The sequence below is a fragment of the Empidonax traillii genome, unplaced genomic scaffold (genome assembly GCF_003031625.1).
Source record: "Empidonax traillii isolate 1590-97213 ecotype Southwest subspecies unplaced genomic scaffold, ASM303162v1 scaffold65:size4453928, whole genome shotgun sequence".
Classification (NCBI taxonomy): Eukaryota; Metazoa; Chordata; class Aves; order Passeriformes; family Tyrannidae; genus Empidonax; species Empidonax traillii.
The window spans coordinates 1338576-1361660 of NW_020955258.1; the positions used below are offsets into that span (position 1 = coordinate 1338576).

The 23085-nt window shown below is 37.4% G+C and overlaps 1 protein-coding gene across 1 annotated transcript; it reads left to right on the top strand.

Annotated features, from left to right (window-relative positions):
- The first annotated feature begins 1184 nt into the window (after positions 1-1184).
- DYTN (dystrotelin) lies at positions 1185-22840 on the top strand. The gene is made up of 15 exons (XM_027880159.1): positions 1185-3454; positions 4955-5001; positions 7020-7094; positions 8668-8869; positions 10753-10838; positions 11472-11560; positions 12222-12293; positions 12663-12826; positions 13668-13779; positions 15450-15595; positions 16621-16789; positions 18454-18524; positions 20603-20762; positions 21391-21868; positions 22408-22840. The coding sequence occupies exons 1-15, from the start codon at positions 3399-3401 to the stop codon at positions 22509-22511; spliced, it is 2031 nt and encodes a 676-aa protein (XP_027735960.1). The 5' UTR covers positions 1185-3398; the 3' UTR covers positions 22512-22840.
- Positions 22841-23085: the final 245 nt, after the last annotated feature.

Below are 23085 nucleotides of genomic sequence, written 5' to 3' on the forward strand. Positions count from 1 at the left end.
GAAAAATATTTCCAAACAAGAATGAATGAAACATTCTTAATCTGAAGACCAAAATAAAATTCCAACTGATTCTAATGAGTCTAGGATTTCATTTGCATCCAACAACTTATTTCTTCAGACCAATAAACTGTTTCAAAAACATAGTTTAGTGTCCAAAACGTTCATATTATGAAAATATTGAGCAGGACTGTCACACCTAGAGAAGTGGTTTTCTAACTGCAAATACTTATTTTGAATGTGTTGAAACACAGAACTTGTGTAATAATATACTTTCTTAGGAAAAATTGATTTTTAACATGAAAATATAAGTCCATCTCCTTAGAGACAAGATAATTTTTGTCTTCAGGGTTTTTTTATTTATCTCATGAGTTTCAAGGGAATACTTATATTTTTTAAGTCAAACATGCAATTAATTAAGTCCTTGTCTAAACAGAACTATTGAGGAACCACTTTCACTTGTATGTCTTCGGGGTCTTAAAAAATGCAGACTGTGTTAATGAAATGTTTGGAAATCAATTGGTATTTTATGTGCCTTTTCCTTTCCTTCCACCTTTTCATCCAGTCTTTGCTGAAAGCTGTGGAACCCTCTCATTCACTGCTGGTGGCACAGCATCAGATTGAAACTTCTGAGCTTTTACTTTCACTCTTGGTACATTGAGCATCTGTTACTGTACTTGCTGATTTTATCAGTTATGTTTAAAGAAAAATAAAAAGCTTCCTGTTCTTTAAATCAGATACATATAGTTGGAATAAATTAATTTTTTCTGTCAAGTGGAGGTTCAAGCTCTTAACAGGACTAGACTTCTTATATGAGGAAACCAAGAGGAGTATATGTTATATATAGGAGGAGTTCACATGGAAATTTTAGTGGCAGGTGTAGTAGAAAGTCTTTAAGAAAGGGGTTAGGAATCATTGATTTTGTGAGAAAATGATCTCCACAGAATTAGTTTCTAGTATATGCGCAGAAAATTGGCTGAGTTTCCGAGAGCATCTGGAGGTAGAAGTCTCAGGAGAGCATAGTGGGGTGCTACCAGTAGTCATTACAAACTACCTGGTTTGTTCCTTCTTCTCCAAGACAGGAGAGGAAAAGTTATCTTCTCTAATGTGTATTTACATTTAGGGTTTTTTCTGTATGGAATATGATTTGGCAATCTTTTACTCTTTGAATTCTTTTATTCTGCCTGTGGAGACAGTAGTTCAAACAAACTGCAATTCAAGCACCAACACTGCACAGCTGCTAATGAGAAGGAATATAACTGTTTCTGCAATATATAAACAGGCTTATCAGACTTCTGAGTCACTAGCTAGAAAGCTTTTTTTCTCTGAGGCTTGGGGTTGAAAGAAAAAAGTGTTTGGGATGTCTCTTGTATCCTAAGCTACTCTAACTGGATCTGCCTAGTGGCCTGCAGGGAAATTCATGTCTTCTCTTGTGGAAGCATAATAGAATGGAAAAGTTTCTTTTCCTAACTTTGCTTGGGAGAGAAAGACAAAAATTTAAATAGTAGGAAAGCTAAAATATTGTAATCAAAGTTGATTACAGTTGTAGCACAGCAGTTGACTCAGTCATCACTAAGTTTGGGTTTTCTATAAGTAATAAGCAATTTCCAGTATACATTTTCTCACAAGTTACCAAGTAATGTTATATATGCAGGATATTCATAGCACTGATGACTCCTACTACCTGGGTATTAGAGTAGCTGTTGAAATATTTATGAGAAAGGGCTTTGAGCTAAATGTATGTTTCTTAAAAATGTTATATATATTCTGCATAAACCCTTGCATTTGGGTGTTGTGAAGAGTGTATTGGCTTTCTGGTTGGTCTGAAAAAACCTTATTCTAGGACATTACCACTAGGGCTTACTATTTTACTTCTTTGTGTAGCTGCACCAACCGTTTCTTACAGCACACTGTACTTTCTGCATTACTGTGCCAGCTTCCACCTCATTTTCAGTCTCTATAGCAACATGTTTCTCAGCAACTGGGAGATGCTTAGTAAAGGCCCCTCAATTTAGTAATACTGCACTCCATCCTTAAGAAAATGCTTTGAAACAGATCAAAGAAGTTTTATCTTTAATAATTCAGGATATTTATTACTATTTAATTAGTGTTCTCTGTTTTGACTGCTTAGACAATTACCTGATACTTTGATCTGGGCCTTTGCCAGCCATTTGTTGTGAGCAGCATTAATTTAAAAGCAAAACCTTTAGAACTGTGTCCTGGAGTCAACTTTTAAGTGCTATAAAACTACTGGACTCCTCTGGCAGTGTCGTCTGACTTCTGGGCCTTTAGTAAGTAACGAGAGAAAGGTAAGAGCAGCTACTGTGTTTAAGAGGAGACAATAATTTTGGCCTTTGAACAAAACATAGAATGTGTTCACCCTTCACAGGAAACAAAAGTAACTGTAGGTTATTTTATGCATATTTGAAATGTTGATCATATGTTGCCCAATTTCAAAAGAAAAAAATTTTCTGTGATCAAGTCATTGATCTGTTGGGAGATTTCTGCCTTACTTCATGTGGCTTGTCCTTCTCTGTACTGTAACTTAATCATGCAGCATGTTTAAAAGTGCACTTTATTTGCTAAAGTACGTATTCTGAGAACCTGTAAGGCAAATAAAGTACATGTAAGTAATCAAACATTACTTTTCTTCCACATTCCAATAGGTTTCAAGAAAAAAGCTGTTCTTGTTCTACACATAAGAGTATTCTTGTTAATGGGACCAAGATATATAATTGTAAAAATTTATTTCCTGTACATTTGTATGTAATTTTAATTTTCTTGTTTCTTTATTTTCTGTAAGTGTTTTTCATTATTAAAGTGCACAAGTAGCTGAAATATAACACACTGACTGAAATGGTGTATGAATGAGCAAAGTTAGTTCAGATTTGATAGCTGGCAGATACTGCTACTACTTTCATATTATCTTTATTATAAGGTAGATGTGCTAATACTGAAGTAGATTCTGTTCATTTCACCCAGGCATTTGTACTGCAGTCAAGATCTGGACTGTCCACAGAGTTTTCTATGTAAAAATGTAGACCGTACATCCATTAATAATGTCTTTTGTAACTTTTTGGAGGGAGGATTCATGGGTATGACGTATAATGGTGGGCAGTTTGGTAAAACACATAAACAATTTGAGCTTAACTTCAAGACCATAAATACCCTAATACAAGGCTATAGGGTCTTTATCCATATAGGTCATTTAAATATTGGACACTGCACTGTACTGGATAGAGATCTTGTCACCTTACGGTATCAAGTGCTCATAGATTATGCATGCTGCATAATTCAGTAAGGATCTGTGCTTATTTGAGTAGGCAAATTCTAATGAGTTCTAATTAAAGTGAGTTTATCCTGTATATCTTTACATTCATTCCGTCCTCTGTCTTTATTTTATGTATCCTTGGTGCAGAGAAAAGCAGGAGGAAAACATGAGGCAAGCTGTGTGTTTGTAAGTTTACCTTCTAGGTTTCTTACAAAACATGTAGTTTTCAATAAATGCTTATGTTTAATTCATTGTTTAGAATCTTCTGATTTCATTAGTTTACCTACATTGAATTTTCTGTCAGGCTATGCAGAGGCACCTACTACTGCATATATTTTAGGAGTAATTGTATCATATTTGCATATATATTGCATATATATTTGCATATGCAGATGTATATGCACAAAGTTACATGCCTGTGTAAGTGTTGGGCAGAGGTGTAGTCTTGCAGAACCCAGTGTTGAGTCCAAGCTGTAAATCTTAGTAAGGAAGAAAATAGAAGAACAGTGGGAAGAAAATAGAAGAACAGTGGGAAAAAAAATCATGGTATTTCTTTCAAAAAAAGGACTTAAATAAAAACTTTGGCATTGTATTCTTTAATGAAAAGTTATGAAAGAAAATCTGTATCCCATTATTGTAAATATTTATAGGTTACTTAGAGACTGAAACACAAAGTAGCAGCTTAGACCAACTAAAATGGTAAGAAGCATATTTATGGTAGACTCAACAATTATAGATCACTGAATATTTATGCTTCATAATTGGCCAGTGTTCTGTCATGTTTATGACAAATGATCAATGATTCTCACTGGAAAAATGTAGTAAGTAAACAGTTGTTTAAGTTTGGGTTTAACACCAAAGGTATTTTTTAAGTTTTAAATCCTTTCCAAGTATTTAATTTTCATTTAATCTAGCAAAATTTCCCTTTTTTTTCTCCACAATAAGCTGTATATGTGGCCCTTGGAATCTTGTAAAACTTAGATCCATTATAGCTAGTGTTTTGCAACTGTAATGTTAACTGATAGTTACTACAATTAATTCATATTTTTGTGTTTGAAAATATAATGTAGTTTAGAGCATTAATGAAATAAATCCTGAGGGGAGACATTCAGTTTCCATTATTATCAGGGACATAATTACTTTTGCTTTCAGAGTTGCTTAAAGAAGGTGATTCATGGTTATCCTTCTTTTTCCCTTCCAAGTCAGCTCAATAGGAAATAATGTCACCTCAGACAAAAACGTAAGTTCTGTTTAAAAATTTTTAGAAATACTTGTGAGCAATTGCAATCAATGAATCTTGGGAAGAGGCTGGTTTACAGTTATGCCCTCTGTGACTTGAAATTGTACACTATGGACTGTGTGGTAATCCTGCATGTAAACACTGGACTCTTACAGTGAAAGATCCCATTTCCTGTACTAGAAACTGTCTTGAGGATCAATTTTGCCCTGCTAGAGTTTTGTAGTTACTTGAGACATTCCTACTTTGTGCTGAGCAGAGAGTTTGCAATTTCCTGGTGTTTCTCTGCATGTGGCACCAGAACTACTATGTTGTCTTATGTAATTCTGTTTAATTCAGTTTCTGAAATGCAACTAGTAAATTGTTCAGATTAAAAGCTTTTATTTGAATGGTTCGATATGTCTCTGTCTGGAATATGTGCTTTTACACTTTGGTTTGTTTTGTTATAGAATGCCTAATGCCATCTGTTCATTTCAAATGGATCCAGACTTGCAGGGTAAGGATTTTTCTTATTTTTTCCCAACTTTTCTCAAGAGGCATTTCTGTGTCTTTCTGAACAGAAACTACTGAATTGTAATGAAGTCATGCCACTTTCAGAATCTCTGTCCTGTAGCAATGAATGACAAATTACACAGCTGTTATGTCCTACCTTTATTGTTGGATCTGCCCTGGCACCTTCCTTGCCATTGGGTCATGCCACACAGGGGTCATATTCCCTAATTTATAACATAAATGCTAAGTTTTTTTCCCATATTCTCCAATAGGCATGAAGGATGGCCAAACACTCCCTCTCTGAGTGCAAAATCTCAGCAAATAGTCCATCTGCTACAGAGCAAGTAGCACAAAATGCAGAACTAGCAGGTAACCAGCTGAAGATGTCAGGGAACAACATGCTCTTCTTTATGTGCAGGAGCTCCTTTCTCAGCTTCTCAACTAAGGGCATTTATGCATCTTGAGGTGAAATTTGACCCACTGCAGAATGATTACATGCTGATTTTCTATCCAAAGGGGAAACCCCATTCCTATGAGATATTAAAGAGTTTATTGCTTCTGAATAACCTCTCAAAATTAATAATCCTAAAATGCTTTGTATTTTATTTGAGCTTTTTTTCTTTGCTATTTTACTTGTGTGCTCTCACAAGTTAATTCTGGCGCTGTGCTTGACAGGCACGGAATGCCCAACTTTGAGGCCACATTTTGCCTGTAAGGATGGACTTGAATTGAGTAGCAGATGGCTACTAAAACAGATTCCCTTCACTTAGAAAGTCATCTTGCACATGGAAGGTGTTTGAATTGGATCATGTGTATGTTTCTAGCATTTGTATTTGAAAATAAGCATTTGGAATTTAATCCACAGCCTACTGAGAACTGTGGGAGCCTTTCTGATGCTTTCAAAAGGGCTTTGGATCAGTTTACTGGAGAAAGAGAACTGATGATGCATGGAAGTCAAAACTCATTTTTCACATTGTATGACATGCTACACTACATCTCCAAATAATATCACAAAACATAGTATGACAAGAGCAGGACTAAACAGATGGTATAGCAGTTATTGGCTTCTTTCTATAGCTTAGGCAGCATCTGGGAACCAGCAGAGCCCATAATTTGCTGACTATTAATATTAATCTGATGTATTTGTGGGAAACCATTGCACACAGATTGGCTTGTTTCCAGACTGAACAGGTAAAGTGTTTTGTGAGTTATTTCTACTCAGTTATGCATATTTGTTGCTTAATTTTAACCTTAATAAACTGTGTGTAACTCTCTGAAGTACAGGCAAAAAGAGTCTCTGAGGACAGGAGGATAACTGATAAATCCCGTTCTACTTTCTAAAGTTTAGTGAACGAGCCTTTTGGTTTGGTCTTGAAATTCTAGGTATGTATGTGAAGTGTCAGGTATAGGTCATGTTCAACAGACCTTACTTTCCACGCAGGAAAACATCCTATAGTGATATGAAAGAAATGAGCTGAAATCATGTAGGGGTATGGGATTTAGTCAAGCAGCTTGAGTGGAATTGCTGAGCAGATATGTCAAAAGCCAGTTGCTCTGGTAAATTGCTTATCTTTTTCTGCAAGAGTCACAGATACTGGTCTTGACAGAAGATTTGTTTAATGCTTGAAACAATATACATCCAAAACAATAACACTGCTGTGCAGACTGACAAACTGTGCCTTGTCAAAGAGCACCTCTGATCAAGAAACCTGTTTGACTGAAGAAATATTATCTAATTATGATCTTGGCTAAAAGTATGGGCAGTGCATAACCCTTTTCCTGATCCATGAATAAACTTTATGCCCAAAGAAGCAAAGGTGTGCTCTCTATGGTAAATTCTATTTTTACAACCGTATTACAAGATCATTTTCCCCACCAAGCTATTTGAAAAAAGAATTTTTTTTTCCAAAATTTTCCTTCAGAGGTTTTAACCAACTCCAAACTCCAAATTTTGTTGTTTTGATTTTTAGTTAGTTTTAAATGAACCACTCTGTTGTAATGTGTGTTTGTTTTCTTTCACAGAGGCTTTCAATGATGTTCAGAGCTCCGTCTACAGAACAGCCCTAAAACTGCGCTCAGTACAAAGCCTGTGCCAGTGTTAGTAGGCAAAGAGAATCCTCTGCTTTTACAGGGAGAAGAATCTGTAAAAAATTTGTATTGCTGTCACCATGAGTTATTATGCTACTTTGCTCTCTCATTTTCCACCTGGGAATCTCAGAATGCATTGTGAACAGTTAAGATCTAGATAATGCTTCATACACAATTGATTTCTTTTTTTCTTTTGAATGTCAGGGGAAATACTTTAGTAAAGCTCTAAACTTATGGGAGAATCAAATTATTGCAATCTGCAAGACTGCTATGTAGACATCACTGGCAATTATTAATCTTTATCTGTGCATTATTATGCTTGTGAAAAGTCAAATTCTCATGTTTCTTAGTAGCTGATTTGTTGGAAATAATCATGGATCATTGAAAATGCATTGACTGGCATTATTATTGATACTATAAGTATAAATGAGAGGAAAATAAAGTACAATAGACCAGAAAAACCCTGGCTAGAATTCATTCTCCCTGTCTTTGAAGTGGGAGAGAATTCTATGCCAGCAAAGAATTGTGGAACAAAGTCCTGCTCACCTAGCTCACTTTGAAATTACTGGATGTAAATTCAATACTGAGCTAAATTTTATGGAAATCTTGAATTCTTCATCTGAAACAGTCTGTTGCTGAAAATGCACAATATTGCAAGGGAGATCTTGAGGGTAACACAGAAAGATGACTAGTTTGTTGACCTTGACCATAGTTTCCTTCATTTGGGCCCAACCGCAGGTACTGGTTTTCGTTACCTCTGTTGCCTAGTCCTTCGTGTCTCCTCTAGGCAGTCAGAAAATCTACCCCAGTTGCTCTACTCCTCCTTGAACCCTGGTGAACTGAAGTGCACATGGGTTTCCAGATTGAGATTCACTCACACTGTAATTTTCCCATCTGTGCTGGAAAGACCACTGATGATATATTCTGGATTCTCTGCTGCTTCAGCAACCTACAGACTTTCAGTCTACTATAATTTTTCTCTTCTGAAGTTTATGCTGATTGATCATGCCTCTGTGGTATTGAATGGGGCCTATAAGAAGCCATAGCTCTCTTCCTACAGGCTGTTAGTTATTCCATATGGCATTTATAATACAGCCTTCTTACTCTTTCTTGGCCATAGACCCCTCTTCTCTTTGTATTTTGCATGAGGACAAAGCTTGCATCAAAGCACAAATTGTTTTCACAGGTGAGCTTTTTCCTGCAGTACTGAATGGTGTGTAGTTTTATACTATCTATATATAGAAAAAAACTTGCATCTGTAATTTGGATGCAGTTGAGCATACTATTTTCCTCTATAATTTAGATGTAATTAGTCATGCTATTTTCTCCCCTTCCTATGCATCCCAAAATCCCATTCAGGGAATTTTAACTGAGCCATTCTGTCTTTGTAGCCTCACAAGTTTCGCTAGATCCATAAGCCCAGCAAGACCTTTCCCAGATTATTTCCTTTTTATGTTGCACACTGTTTTAGACTTCATTTTACAAACCTGTCCTAGCTAGGCTTCTCTAATACAAAATTGTTGTGCTTGCATTCATGAAGAGGCAGGGATTCTCATTCCTTTCTTCCTTAATTTTCCCACAGTGGATTTGATCGATGTTTCTCTGATTCAACATGTCCTATTAAGTGAACAGAGCCAGAGGGGAAAACAGATTTCTCTGAACATGCAGCAAATCTCTAGAATGTTGACAAAACTGTTCCAAAGGGCAAGATTTGAAAAACCAGGCCAGGTAGATCCAAGAGCTGCTGAATTCACATTGAGTCTACTCGTTGCCATGTATGACAGGTGAGAAGAAGAATAAATGTAAATCCATCGTGAAGTATCATAGAATCATAGAAATTTTTTGGAAGATCATCTAGCTCCTACCCCAAGTATTGTTTCTACCGCTCTTGCACTCTCACATTTGATGTTTTGGGTTTTTTTCTTGGTATACAAACTGGGAGTAGTTCAGCTGTCAGAATATGAGGCAAAAGTTGTATGAGAGAAATGGTGGTCAAATGTTTCCCAAACTATCTGGAAGTCCAGTCTTCTGCCAGTGCATGCTGACTTTTTCTCTGAACAGCTTTACAGAGTAGCTCTTCTTCTGACTGCCAAGATATTTTGATACACTCCAACACAGGAATCCGTATTTGCCTCTGAGAGACAGCCCCCACACACAGGTCAAGAATTTTCCAGTCACTTTTCTTCATTCATTTTTCTCCAGCTTGAAAACTTCATCAACTAATTATGAAACAAAATTGATGTCTCATAACCAAGCTGATCAGCTCCTGCGAAGAGCAAATAGTTTCTGGGAGTAATAAAGAGGCAGCTCACAACAGTGTATTTTTCTCATGTACTGTTTATTAATAATGAATTAATTAACTAAAGGCAGGATTGGTTTGTGATTGTATCAGATTTAAAAGAAAAAAGGCTAAGTTCATTGCATAATTTATTAACCATGAGTGAAATTTATTCCCTTATACATCAGAGCAAAGTTTTTTACTGAAAGTGAGTGAGATGTAAGAGGTCTCAGGATTTTTTCTTGAATCAGTATATTCATTAATAATATGATGCCTACTGCTTAAGGTCCCATATTGTCAATGTTTATTTACTTAGAAAAATCAATTAAGGCTAAGAATAAACTCGTGTATTAAGAAACAAAGTTAGAAACATCAAGAGTATTTTGTAATTTGTGTGCACTGTAGGGAAATAATTTAGAAGAATCTTCTTAACAGGACTATCTTGGTCTTTTATTCTGTTTTTTAAGACTGTGTACTTTTATTTTTGCTGCTTTAAAAAAAATTTTTCACAAGTTTCTTGACATGTATATAGGATAGAAAAAGCTTCTTATAATTTTCTTCTAATCAAGTTTTCTCTCAGTGCTATTCTCCATAAAACTGGAAAGTATTTCATAGGAGGAGCACATACTTTGATGAGTATGTTGCAGCTTTATGCAGTGTGGATTTATCTAAAGACTCTTGGAAAAAATGTTCTGTAATGATATTCTGAAGTGCAATACAGCTTTACAAAAGTGGTATCTTAAATATAGAATTCCAGGATTTCCTGATTTGTGCTTTCCAATTCATGTTTGCATCGTCTTCAAAAAATTAATGGTTTTGTTCATTAGGTGCCTTTGTCACGAACTTTAGTTCTAAATTAATTTAGGTTATTTATTATCTAACAGTCAAAACTGAAGTCTTGGTCCTCCTATATCCTTTTCTTGAAATTGAGTTGCAGTGAAATTAAATGGAATTAGCCCAAGGAAATCTCAGTGCAGATCTGAGGCCATAGTGAAGCTGCCTGATGTTATAAGGCAAAAAGCAGGTTGTATCCTGTATTCTCTTCCATATTTGGGAATGCTTTCCACAAATGAAGAGCAGACTTTTTTTTTAGGACATGTATTGTAAAAGTAAATTTGTATTTTACTTGGAATGTGACGTCTTTGAATGAGATGTTGTGGTGTTGTTTTATGATTGCGTGGTATCTTGGAACAGTTAACTCCGAAGTTATGTTCAGTGGCAAAGGCTTCTAGACATAAATTATCACTGAACTGTTACATCAGTTATATTTATACATATAAAAGGGTATGAGTTTTAAAGTTGTCTCCCAACATAGCAATATTTTATTCTTTAGAAGTTTCAGTTTTTACATTCTAGGTGAATGTATTGTGACTTATTTTATTTTCTTAGATCTGGAACAGGGTATGTCAAAATTAGATCTGCTGCAGCTGCCCTAATTGCCCTTTCAGGAGACACACTACTGGCTAAATACAGAGGTGGGAAATAAATGATTTTTATACACTGCCTGAAATACTAAACATCAAGATTAATCTCCATTGTAATTTTTCTGCTTTAGAAGCCAGTTTTTATACTTAAGGCAGCAAGCTTTTAGACATTAGACAAAAATGCCTAAAGAAGTATAACAGATAAAGGTGGCCCAGTGTAATGTGCAGCACAAAGATTTCTGCCTGAATTAAATGTCAAAATGAAGAACAAATAGAGCACAAGTGAAATATTCATCTCATACTCTCCCACTGCATACTGCGTGTTTCTTCCAAATTATAATTTGCAATTAACAGTTCACAATTTAAATAGGGCACTTCTTGTATAAACATATTTAAATATTTTTCTTAATACCGTGAGAATGAGCTCATTGCTTACTTTCTCCTTACCTGTCTTAAATGCCAGCAATAAGGAATTGCCATAAATTCCTTACTTTCCTCCTCTTTCCCTTGTCATAGGAAGAAAGCATTGCCACAGCAGTCGCTGTGAGCCTGTTAGGTGGATAATAAAGTGGAACTTTATTATGGGGTTTATTTAGTAGGCTGCAATTGCCATAGCAGTTTGAAGATAGCTTGAAGACACTTCAAGCTCTTCCAGGATTCCAGTTTCTTTCCTCTTGTTTTCAGCTTTCTTCCAGTTTTATGCTGTTCCTGATGGGAAGGTGGCCTTGATTACCTGTAGTGCCCTGAGAAGCTTACTAACAGACTTAAATCAGGTAATACCACTGCAATGCTGCTGCACAACGGATTTTGTAAGAGGAAAAAATACATGATTAATACATTTTATGTTTGATTACCTATGGGACTGAAGTCAATAGGATACTCTGTGGTTATAGGGAACTACCATGCAAAATAGGTGAAAGAATCAAATTCTGTCCCTTTTCTCCATCAGAGTAACTGCTTGGATCGGTGAACGCCTCTGCAGTCATGTTGCCTGAGCTTATACATCCTAGGAACAGCTGCATACAACTGTTCCTAAGGCAACTCCAAACTTCAGATATCTGTGCTCACTAGAATAGCTTGCAGTTGCAGGAAGATACCTTAGCATACAGATATTTCCAGCTGAATTGGTGCGGAAAACAGGATGTGAAAATGACCCCTGAGATTCAAACCCAGTGTCCTTCAGTATTATAGTGTGGCAACATAGTATGTTGATCCATATCAGTAAGTGAGTTGGAAGCAAATCATTCTGAGGCATGCTGAGCTATGGAACTGCATACTGATGGCATAAATATGAACAGGTTTTCTTCAGATCAGTATGTAAAATGGCAGTTCTATAGATTCTTCACCATCTGTGTGCTGTCACTATCACAGCAGAGCATGATGGGAACATCTGTTTTTTATTGAGGTGTTTCTGAGCCTTTCTTCTTAATGCAGATCCCAGCCATTGTGGGAGAAAGCTGCACTCTGTCTTGTGTGGAAATTGCGACTCATGACTGTTTCCATGGGGTGAGTGAAATTCTGATGTCCTGGGAAATTATTTTGAATGTTGCTGATTAATTAAAACTAAAAGTGTATCACCATCCCTAAGTACCTGCTGTTAAAGGGCAGGGCTGACCAACAGTCTCACAGTAAAGGAGGATTTGCATCTATAGAAAAGATGTTCAGCAAGATACTGCTGAAGACTTTTGCATTTATTCCAAAACCTTTAGAACCCAGTAACCCATTTGAAATAAGTTTTGCATTTAGAACCCATTTTATATGAATGGAAGATCCGTGCTAGCAAGGTCCAATGTCAAAGCTTTTATTAGGAATTGTAGATGAGACACCCATTCTTTTCAAATGAATGTATGAACTTGAGACATGTATTTTTTCTAGGTTCTGAGTTCAGCTATTGTTGAAGAAAAATTCCTTTCTTGGCTGAGATCAGAGCCTGCTGTTCTCCTGTGGCTCCCTACATGTTACAGATTATCAGCCACAGAAATGGTTTCTCACCAAGCTAGATGCAGAGTCTGCAAAGTTTTCCCCATTACTGGCCTCAGGTGAGTCAGTTCTTACTATTGTTTGCATACCTTCCAGGCTATAACTGATGTATTAAGCAACAAACTTTGGATGTAATCTAATTTATTCAATAAAAGAGGGAGAGAACCATCACAGGCTAGTGCTCAAGCCTGCATCCTGCTTCTCTTTAGCTCACTAGAGCAGATATGATTATGAAGACTTGCTGAAGGTAAACTGGCAATTCAGAAATAAAGCCGATTAAACCTGAGTATCTAATTTCTTAGTTCTTTGTCCCATAGCCAGTTGTATTAACTGGCTAGTTAGGTTATCCATCTTAACATCTTGTTCATCTAAGTAATGGTATAAAATGGTACAGTGGTATAAAAAGAACACTGTCCATTACCTCTGACCGGAATGCTCAGAAAATCAATTTACTGTTACTCTTTTCTCACTAACAGTAAGCTTGCAAGTTTAGCTTCTTGCATTTTTAGTTTTTTGCTTGTAAATCCTACGTCAATCATGTATTACATGTCAGTCAATATTACAGTTCCATGAGAGCAGCAAATAGAGGTAAGCTGGTGCATAAGAAGCATATGAAGTTGAAGCTGCATTCTCAAAAATGAAGCTGAACAGCTCTTTCTTCATGAACTACATTTCAGTGCAGTGAATAAGTAATACCAAAATCACTAGTGGGTTTAGAGAATAGTCCATTATCATCTGGACAAAATAACTTGCATTCAGAGAATGTTGAGGAAAGTCATAATTCTAACAAAGCTGTTTCTCTGCACTTCAGAGCCCAGGGATCTGTATTTTCAGTAGCCAAACTCACACCAATTCCTTACTAGTGGGGAAGTTGTTGAATTCTTTTGTTTTCCCTCACAGGTATCGCTGTTTGAAGTGCCTCAATTTTGACCTTTGCCAAGCCTGCTTTTTCACTGGCCGTCTCTGCAAACCACATAAGAGGTCACATCCTGTTGTGGAACACTGTGTGCAGGTTGAGTCCCATTGTACTGATTCATTTCCCTGTTCAGATTCTTCCTGTAGGCAAGTAGGCAGTAGATTCTTGAACTGTATTCATTATAAAATTATATGTGGATTAGCCATAATGGCCATGACATATTAGCATTATTAATCTGCGAACATTGTGACAGGAAAAGGAAAAAAGGTGGCTTCTAACTTTAGAATGAGTGTTTCATTCTGAAATAACTGAATAAAGAAATGAAATATCCTAGGGCAAGTCCTCTTCTTAAGGAATTTTATGGCAAATTTGCTGATTACAGATAGTCCTTAAACCTGTGTAAAGTCCCATCAGTGTAATCCAGTGCTCCTTCATCCCAATCTCAATGCAGATTCATGCAAAAATTAATTCATCCTAAAGTTGTACAAACTCTTACATGAAATGTTTTTTCTTCCAGAGTTTTTCCACTTTATTGTAAACCCTTCTGATTCATTTGTTTCTATCAGTTAGGGGTGTGGCACAAAGAGGTAGCACGTGCCCAACCAAGCTCACCTACTTGGACTCTATTACAGGGCAACTTGTGCTTTCATCACACTAGTGGTGAAGTACAACACTGGGAATTTGTGTTTGGAAGACCAGCTTCTCCTTTGAGCAGGAGATTCCAGATCTCGCACACAGCAGCAGACAGGTTGTTTGGGTTTTTTTGTGGATTTATATAACGGTATCCTTCTGTTCCAGTAAATGAGCTGAAAAGCACTTAAGAAAGTTTCCCTTGAAAGCTCTGCTTCATGGTTTTCTTTTCAACACCCTGCAGTTAACGTGAAAGATACCTGGGTAGCCAGTGTCTGCACTAAAACTAAAGAATGTTAGAGTGCTCTTGTAGTCACCCTTTGTCCTAGGAAACATTAAACTGTAACATTAATAGTCAGCTGCTATCCCCATCCCTTCCACTCTTAGCAGATGCTGTCCTTGTCTGGGTAAGCTTTCACTCTGTCTTTATCATGAGTGAGCTGCTGCGTGGGCATTTGAAATAGCAGCAGTTTTTCCTTTCTGTGCTGACACCTTGTGGTGATGTTACTACCACGCTGAGAAACACTAGGAGGCATGTGGTGTGCTTTCTCTGTGTTTTTCTGTTCAGTCTGTCAGGGCTCACTGCAGCAGTCACTGCCTGGGCAGAATTGGTTTGTGTCCTCCTACAATACAGCTACTGAGCTTAATTGCTGTACCTGACTGAGCCTTGGCACTGTTGTGACAAGTGGATGTGTATTTTACTGTATGCTTACAAGAGGAGGACATGAACTGTGGAAGACTACATCTATGAATGCTTCATGCAGATATAAAAGTACTTCTTCCCATTGATCAAGAGAGAACTTAGATACAAGTTGGGCAGCATTATTGTTTTGGCTGTGAGCTTAGTCACTGTAACTGCCAAAATCCTGCATTATTGATTTCCAGGCTGCCTGAATTTGGCCCAGGCAAAGTGATTTGCTTACTTAAAGAATTGGAACTGCTCTTGCCTGTGGTCCTGCATCATCATCCACCTCAGCTCCTCTTCTAGAGCTCAGATAGCAGCCACGAGCCTCTTCAATTGTTGAGGAGAATGACCTTTTTTTTTTCTTATGTCTTGCCTTTGCCTTGAACTGTGTCTCCTGGGCAACACTTGTTTGAAAATTCACTCCCATCTTTGTTATTGCCCATTCCAACAGATGTCAGCAAAGGCAAGTGCAAAGCACTTTCTCCGCACCATCAGGAACAACCTGTTTCAAGAGCGCTGCAGAAGAAAGGAGGCTCAGAGAAGAAGGACTCTGGAGACAGTGGAGGAGAGGCACTTCCCTATTCACAAAAATACTTTGTGAGTTTCAGTTTCAGATGAGTTTATAATCTCTGAATGTCAGGATGTGGGATATTGCTTGATTATATGCCCTTTGAGTAAGTGATTTTGTTATGGCAGATACCACGTCATGATTTTTCTATTAAAAAGGGGAAAAATAACTGGGAAGTTGCTGCCCATTATTCTGTAGCTTAACCATAATTGCCATGCTGATGACATAATGACCAGCTGTCTTATAAAATATAGCATGCTTGTGTCTTCCTTCCCTCCTTCCTTATGTTGTCTCTCTTGTTCTGTGCCATTTCTTATGCTCAGTCTAGGGTCAAGAATTGCAAATATTTAGTACTTGTCACAACTGCATGGGTTTTTAAGCAACTCTTCTGTGAAAAATTCATTGGAAATGAACTGTAATACTTTCCACATGTGACCCACAGTGCAGTGACAGTCATTCTACTCAAGTCCCACTGAATTTCAGGCCTGTGGGATTACTCACAGTAGTGAGCTGATCTCACCATTCTAGTTCTTCAAACACTTGTTTGGTGTGCTTTGGTTAATATTTAAATTCAAAAGAAAAAAATACGTCATCATTTTGAATGTCATTTAATTTTTCTGTCAGCAATCAAAATTTATTTGTAATTCTGTGGGATTTTGCTTATATACTCCTTGGGTAGCAATGAGACAAAGAACAATTTAGGGTTGCTGTTACAGGTGTCACTGTGGGACTGATAAATATCTGGCCTTTTCCAGGCATAGAATGGACTGAACAGCAGGATACTTTGCTATATTTTTGTAGCTGAATTTCCTAATATATTTAGCAGCAAATTGCACTGTGACTAAATGGGTGGAAAGAAGAAACTGTTGTTGAGATTTTGTTGGGAGTGGCCAAAATGTGCCAGCAGGCATAGCTAAACCATACTTCTTGCTTAGTCAATAGCACAGCTGTCTGTCTACTCACAGTGCATTCATTTTATTTCATTCTTTCTCGATACCAAAACCATATGAGTCTTGATCCCTTCTCTACTCATTATTTCTGTCTTGGCACACAGTCCTCCTGCAGAACTCAGTGCTTCACCACTACCTGGCCCTGAAAACCTGTCTTTCCCAGGGGATAGTTTTGTCCCCGAGTCACCCAAGTTCATGACTGAAAACAGGACTGTAATGCAGAAGAGGGAGAATAACAAAAGGACACCAGAGCAAGGCAAGACAATAGCTCAGGTGAGCAAAACATGAAGCAGTAATAGTGCTAAAGTTGTGAAGAAGACCTACCAAGTTAACTATCTAATTACCTTCACCTTTCTGTTAATTCCTCTCTTACGGAAAAAAATACGGAATCTGAAAACTTAGTGAAGCTTGAATTTGATGTCTTCCCAAGATTAGTGACTAATCTCCTTGACTTCCATGACCTTCAGAAGCACCTGTAAGAATATTTGCTTTGGGTTTTGCTGAGTTGTCTTAGATTAGCACGCCAAAGACTAGCTAAGACTGGAGTCCTCTCTCTGTTCTGACAGGTAAAAAATGACATCATGTCCTCCTGCTGCAAGCAAATGTCAAAGAGGGCTGCCTTAATTCTTATTAAGTTCAGGCCATTTTTGTTACCATGGCAATAGCAAGAGGACAGAGTGGGCCCCTCTTAAAGATAAACCCAGAGTGGTGTCCACTCCAACTAAAATAGCTAATGCACAAAAGGTCTCCACTAACTATTTCCTGCTTCCCTGCATAGAAACAATACTAGAGGGATGGGTAGGACAGTGTAGCTAAAAATAAGTACATAGCAGTTTTTTGTTTCTATGTTTATTTGAAAGATTGGCAGCTCTGCACATACTCAGAATACAGGGAACACTGGGTTGTGTTCAAACCAGTTTGTGTCATCCGCTCATCTTGTTCTTCCCAAGAGCCAAGGGGTGCAGTAACAGACAACTAGCCTCTGTGTGTCAGGTCACTCCTTTGGCTGCTACTCCTGTGCTGCCCTTTGGAAGAGATGTGTTTTAGGACTCTGATGCCCAACTCAAGGTACAGTGCCAGCCAGCACATACCTGCAGGAGAAGTTGTGGGCAGACTTAAAGTGCTTAAACATATAATTTTGATGGCTGGCATTTGTCATTTTAGGAGACAGCAGGATAGGACTTGCATCCCTGTACTGGAATTCTGTTGTGCATTGCTCATTTGTTCATTTTCAGTCTGGGCTGAGAATTCTTTTTGAGCAGTTTTTTACTGATTTCCAAGATCTTGTAGTGCTTACTTCCACTTTGCTTCAAAAGATGTGAACAGTAAGTCCAATTATTGCTTTTAACAGAATTCATAAGTATGGAGGTCCTGGGGACCCAGCTCTTAGTCTCATAATTTCCTGGCAGCCCTGATTCCAGTCCAACTTATATCATGCCCCAAAAGAAGCTGGAAAGCATCTGTCTCCTTGTCATCTGAGCTACTGTTCCCTTCATGGCCCAGAGACTGCTACTTCCATGCAAAGACCAGGAGTTTTTCTTCTCTCTTCTACATCCAGTCTCTCCCTTTATCTCCTTGTCCCAAAGCAGCTATGGGACTTGGGAGAGGCTGTTCTCAAATCAGAATATTCCATTTTGCAGAAATTCAAGGGAATATGTGTTTTGTTCTTATTTAAAACAAATTGACAAACACTTGGAATTTGACATAGAACGAAGAACTTGTTCTATAGAATGAATTTTCCAGTCTCCTCTAACAGCCATCAGCAATACTTTAATGCATCAGTTGGTTGAATAAGTTAAATTTAAAAAGCTAACTAGTAAATCTATAAAAAAAAATCAAATCTAAAATTTGTTATGCCTTCATATAGTAAAATTTGCATATAAAAATGAAATGTTATTGGTGATAAGGTTATGACCAGATACTTCTTTGTGTTCTAGGCAATAGCCTCTTTTGAAGCAGATGTGTTAAAAATGCACGAATCTCTCAAAAGCATTCACAGTGACAGCAGGTATGTAAATTCAGTAGTACACTGACAGAAAACTAGTGGGCAGGGCTCAGTGAAGGGCTAGAAGACAGATTATTTTTCCATACCTTGCAGATTTTGAGATTAAATAAAGATCCTATCAAATGAGGATGAATGATAAAAACTCAGCAACAAAAATTGTAAATGGAGATCAATGGAAAAGCAATGTCTGGAAAAGCAAAACATTTTAGTTTGGTTTCATCAGCATTTCTGCAATTGCTAGTTTATATTTCTAAAGGTAATTTTTAGGAGAAAAGATGTTCATTCACATAAAAATACCAGAATAGCATACTTTTTCAAGTTTTTCTCTGAATTAAGTTTAACCAAAACAAATTTCATAATTTGCATGAAGTTTTTAAATCAAAGTATGTTGTCTTTCTAAAAAATGTGCTGTACATCAAATAGAGATTAATAGGCTTAATACAATAACTATTGGTATAAAATCCATGATGGATTATCACAGACGTTCCTTCTGATATTCAAACCTTTGACAGGAAAAAATATTAATTCCTAAACTACAAATTTCTTGAGAGGTTTGTTTGATTGCATGGCAGAAGAGGAAGTTGCTGTATGGGCAACAATGCTAATCATTTTCTTGCATTTTTTTCTTCCCCTCCTTCATTTAAGTAGTTATATATGAATGTGCTCTAGATATAACCATGGCTGTGACCCCTGAAACCAATGGAATTACAATGAAATGTAGTATTTTATCCTGAATCTACTCTTTATTTCCTTCAGTATGTTCAGTTCCCTCTGTTCTTGTTCTATTTCATTCTAAGTACAATTGCTGCTCCAAATTCACACAAGGGCACTCCAAGATCAGAGCTAAACAATTGCAGTTCCATTGTAAGCCTGTGTCCTTACCTCATTTTCTGTTCTCACCCAAGCAAATAAAGAGCTATGGCAAAGATCTTCAGCTTTCGTTTAGATTAGCAGTAGTTGAGAGGATATCTGGGAAGCTTGCTCCTGAAATGCTGCATCACCCTCTGACCCAGAGCTTATCATGTAATGGGGTGAATGAATTACTTTACTCATGGGAAGCTCTTTATTCTTATTTGTGGACCAACTTCCAGCATGTGCCTGTTCACAGAACTGGCTCTGAGTTAGTTGAAGGTAGGCAGCATTTTACAGTAAAAACCCCTTAAATGCTGTTATGAGGGACTGCTGTAATATTAATCTTAATTTTAAATTATATGACTTGTCCTATTCAGACAAATCTGAATTCTAGAGAAATCTGATAGGGCTCTTGTCGCTAAGCCAAAGTATAACCAAAAGAAAGTGAATCAGATGAACTTCTGGATGTAACTAAGCAGGACAGATAACTAACTATTTCAGCTCTGTGATATGAAGCAGTTGGTTTATTACGGTAGTGTTAACAAACTTTACTGTCTCCACCTCAGCCATGAGGAAGGCAAAACTATTTCTACCCTGACTTCTTAGAGAAATCCCAACTAGAATAGAATTATGGGTGGTATTTCTGTCGCACTGTGCTCTGAGTAGGTAGTTTCTAAATCTCTGGTATGTGTGGGAGGGTGGCACTCCTTATTGGAAAAATCAGTGTCTTTTCAAGGACAAGTGGTCTGTGCAGAAACTATGGGTATAATCAAAGAAACTGCATAGAATACCATGAGCAAGAAAGAAACTCTGTCAAAGGGGTAGAGGCTGCTTTTACTTCGTTGTTGCCTGTGACACATAATGGGAATTTTTTGCAGTTCAGGGAGTTGCCATAAATAGTTTACTTCTAGACACAGGGACTGCTGTAATGTCTTCCCCATTGAAGCCACATTTGTGGGAAAGGTAAAACCCCAAAATGCAAGGTTCAGTCCTGGCCACAGCTCCATTCAGCTCACATTTTTCCTCATCTAGAATACTCCTGTTCTTGCTAATTCCATGAATACAGCCCAGCTCCCGAAACAGTGGTCTCTAATCCCAAAGCTGACAAAAATTTTCTAAACTGATGAAGGGGATAAAGTTTGTGCTAAAGTGCTAGCTCTTTTCCATGACTGCATGTATTTGTGTATGTGTGATCTATCAAAAATCCCACCCTCCTGTGTCTTTGGCAGGTACATGAAGAAACAGTTCATCGAATGGAAGGACAAAATGCAATTTCTTCTCAACTGCCAGGAAGAAAAAAGCTGCAAAATAGAGGCGAAACTCCAAAGACTGAGGGTAAACCATGAAAACCTGCAAATGACACTGCAGCAAATGAAGCGAGAAATAAAGGTACAGTGACAAATATACCAAGAATTAGAGCTATGGGTAATTATTGAACACTAACTACTGCTTTCTGCAGACCAGCACTCTTGATACTATTTCATGCACCTTCCACTAGTATTTTTGGTTATCTTAGATTCTTTTCTTCAGAGAAAGCAGATAGAAAACAGCACGGATTTTCTTGTCATTCTGTGTATATTTAGGATCTAGCACAGATACCCATGCTAGGATGTTTAGGTACTACTGCAATGAAAATAATGAATATTCCAATAAGAGTGAGAAAATGGTATCCAACAGAAGTGTTAGATACTCCACTGCAATCTTTTCTTCAGAGAAGAGGCCTGTGTTGGCACTGAATAAATAAAATACTCTTTTGTCATTCCTAATGACCATCTTTTACTGGTAAGTAATACAGGTATCTTACAGAAAATATTTTCTTTCTTTTCAATTGTATTGATTCTTGGTCATTAAAATTATTTATGAGATTCTAAAAAGGCCCTTATTTCACAGAGAATGTATACATATTTGCCAGCTACAGCATTTTTGTAGCATTTTCTGCAATGCTGCTCTAGTACTACTGGCAGACCAAAATATCAATTATTTTTACAATGTATTTTGTGTGTTTTATCTATTGTAGACAATGTTACAGTCATCAGAACGTCCTTTTGCACAGTATCAGAATACAATGCCAAGAAACCCACATGTTCTGCTGGAAAGGAAAATGCAGGGTGAATTAAATCCTGCCCAAATAAGGCCTACTTCCAGAACATGTGCAGAATGGAAATCTTTGAATCCCCCCAACCCTGCAAATAGAATGCAGCTTTTACAGACACCTGAGTCCACTCCAGTGGACTTCATATTTTCAGACGACCCACTGGAGTCAATGTCCCTGCAGAGTGATAGACCCTTTATGGGACAGTATAAAAAAGCAAATGAGAATCAAACATATCTGCCTAAATCGACAGAAAATTCTCTCAGTGGCATAAGGAGGAACACAGTTCTTACTCCCCCTGCAGTGCAACTACCACCTGATGTGAAGGAAGTCAGAGAGGAAGCGGAACTGCAGCAGCTAGTGATGAAACTGAAGGATGGATTGGCTCTCCAAACCCAAACAGGTATAAGCTCTCCCAGTAGTCTTGACAGTGTCTTACTCTATAATATTGTTCATAATTGTTTAATCCTCCAAGGACACTCAGAATCTTGCCTTAGCCATTGTAGGAGTATTCAAGCTCTGTACTGTAAGGTAGAGCATATTCTGAATATAACCCCTAATGTTGGACTAATTTGAAACTGGATGAGTTAGATCTCATAAGAGAAAGTCAGTGTCAGCAGTCAATTAAGGAGGGAAGTTAAACTGTTGAGGGCACTGGAGGTCTTTCCTGTTGCCACTTCTGTGACACTGTAACTATGACTTCAGTCAGAGGCAGACTTCAAGCAGTACAAAATCCCTATGGAATCAATGGTCTTACGCAGCAGGGCTTTGTTCAACACTCAGGATGCCTTACTTTTGATAATGAGGATGTAATCAGGAATATGACAGAAAAAGCTGCCATTTCTACAGATTTTTCTTAAATTAAATTTTTATAAAGAGTTTCCCAGGGCTCTGGCAGCATTCAAAACCTTAGAAAGACTTAAAATCTGTTCTGCTTTTCAGCCCAACAGACCCCTCTGCAGCAGGAGTTGTTCTCTACAGCTGAGCATGTTTGCAAATCCTTTTCTGACCTCATCAACCAAGTAATTTCACCAGCTTGTGAATGATGGAAACCACCATTCACCTTACAGCTTCACTGAACTAGTTAAGGTAATTGATGCCATATCAGATTCTTTGAAGTGTCTCAGGTGTTGCATTGTAATAACACAGCATAACAGATTTCTGCATTTAATTACTTCACCAGGAGCATATTGGAGAACAATATTCCTTTTCTGTTGGTGGTTTCCAGCTCCTGTGCAGTGGATTCCTCAGCAGTGCAAATGATTGCCCATTTCTCTCTCTTTAGCTGATATCCCAGGGTCGAGTTACTTCTTAGTAAGTAACTCCAGTATTTCTTGTTGGTGCCAGCAACAAGCAAAACTTTTTTTTTCTTCTAATGCACAAAAGGATTTTAAAGATCTGAGAAATGGAAATTATGCAGTACCACTTCAGAGAGAAAAAAAATATCAATTCAGTTACTATCACAGTTCTGCAGGAGGTGCATAAAAATTAGTGAATGAGTATGTTCATGTGTGCTCAAAACCAGTTATGGTTCAAGAAAATTTGCATAATTTTAAGGATTTTAAGGATGTTTCTGAAACTATAACAGCTTTCCAAGAGAGAAAATAATCCTAATTATTG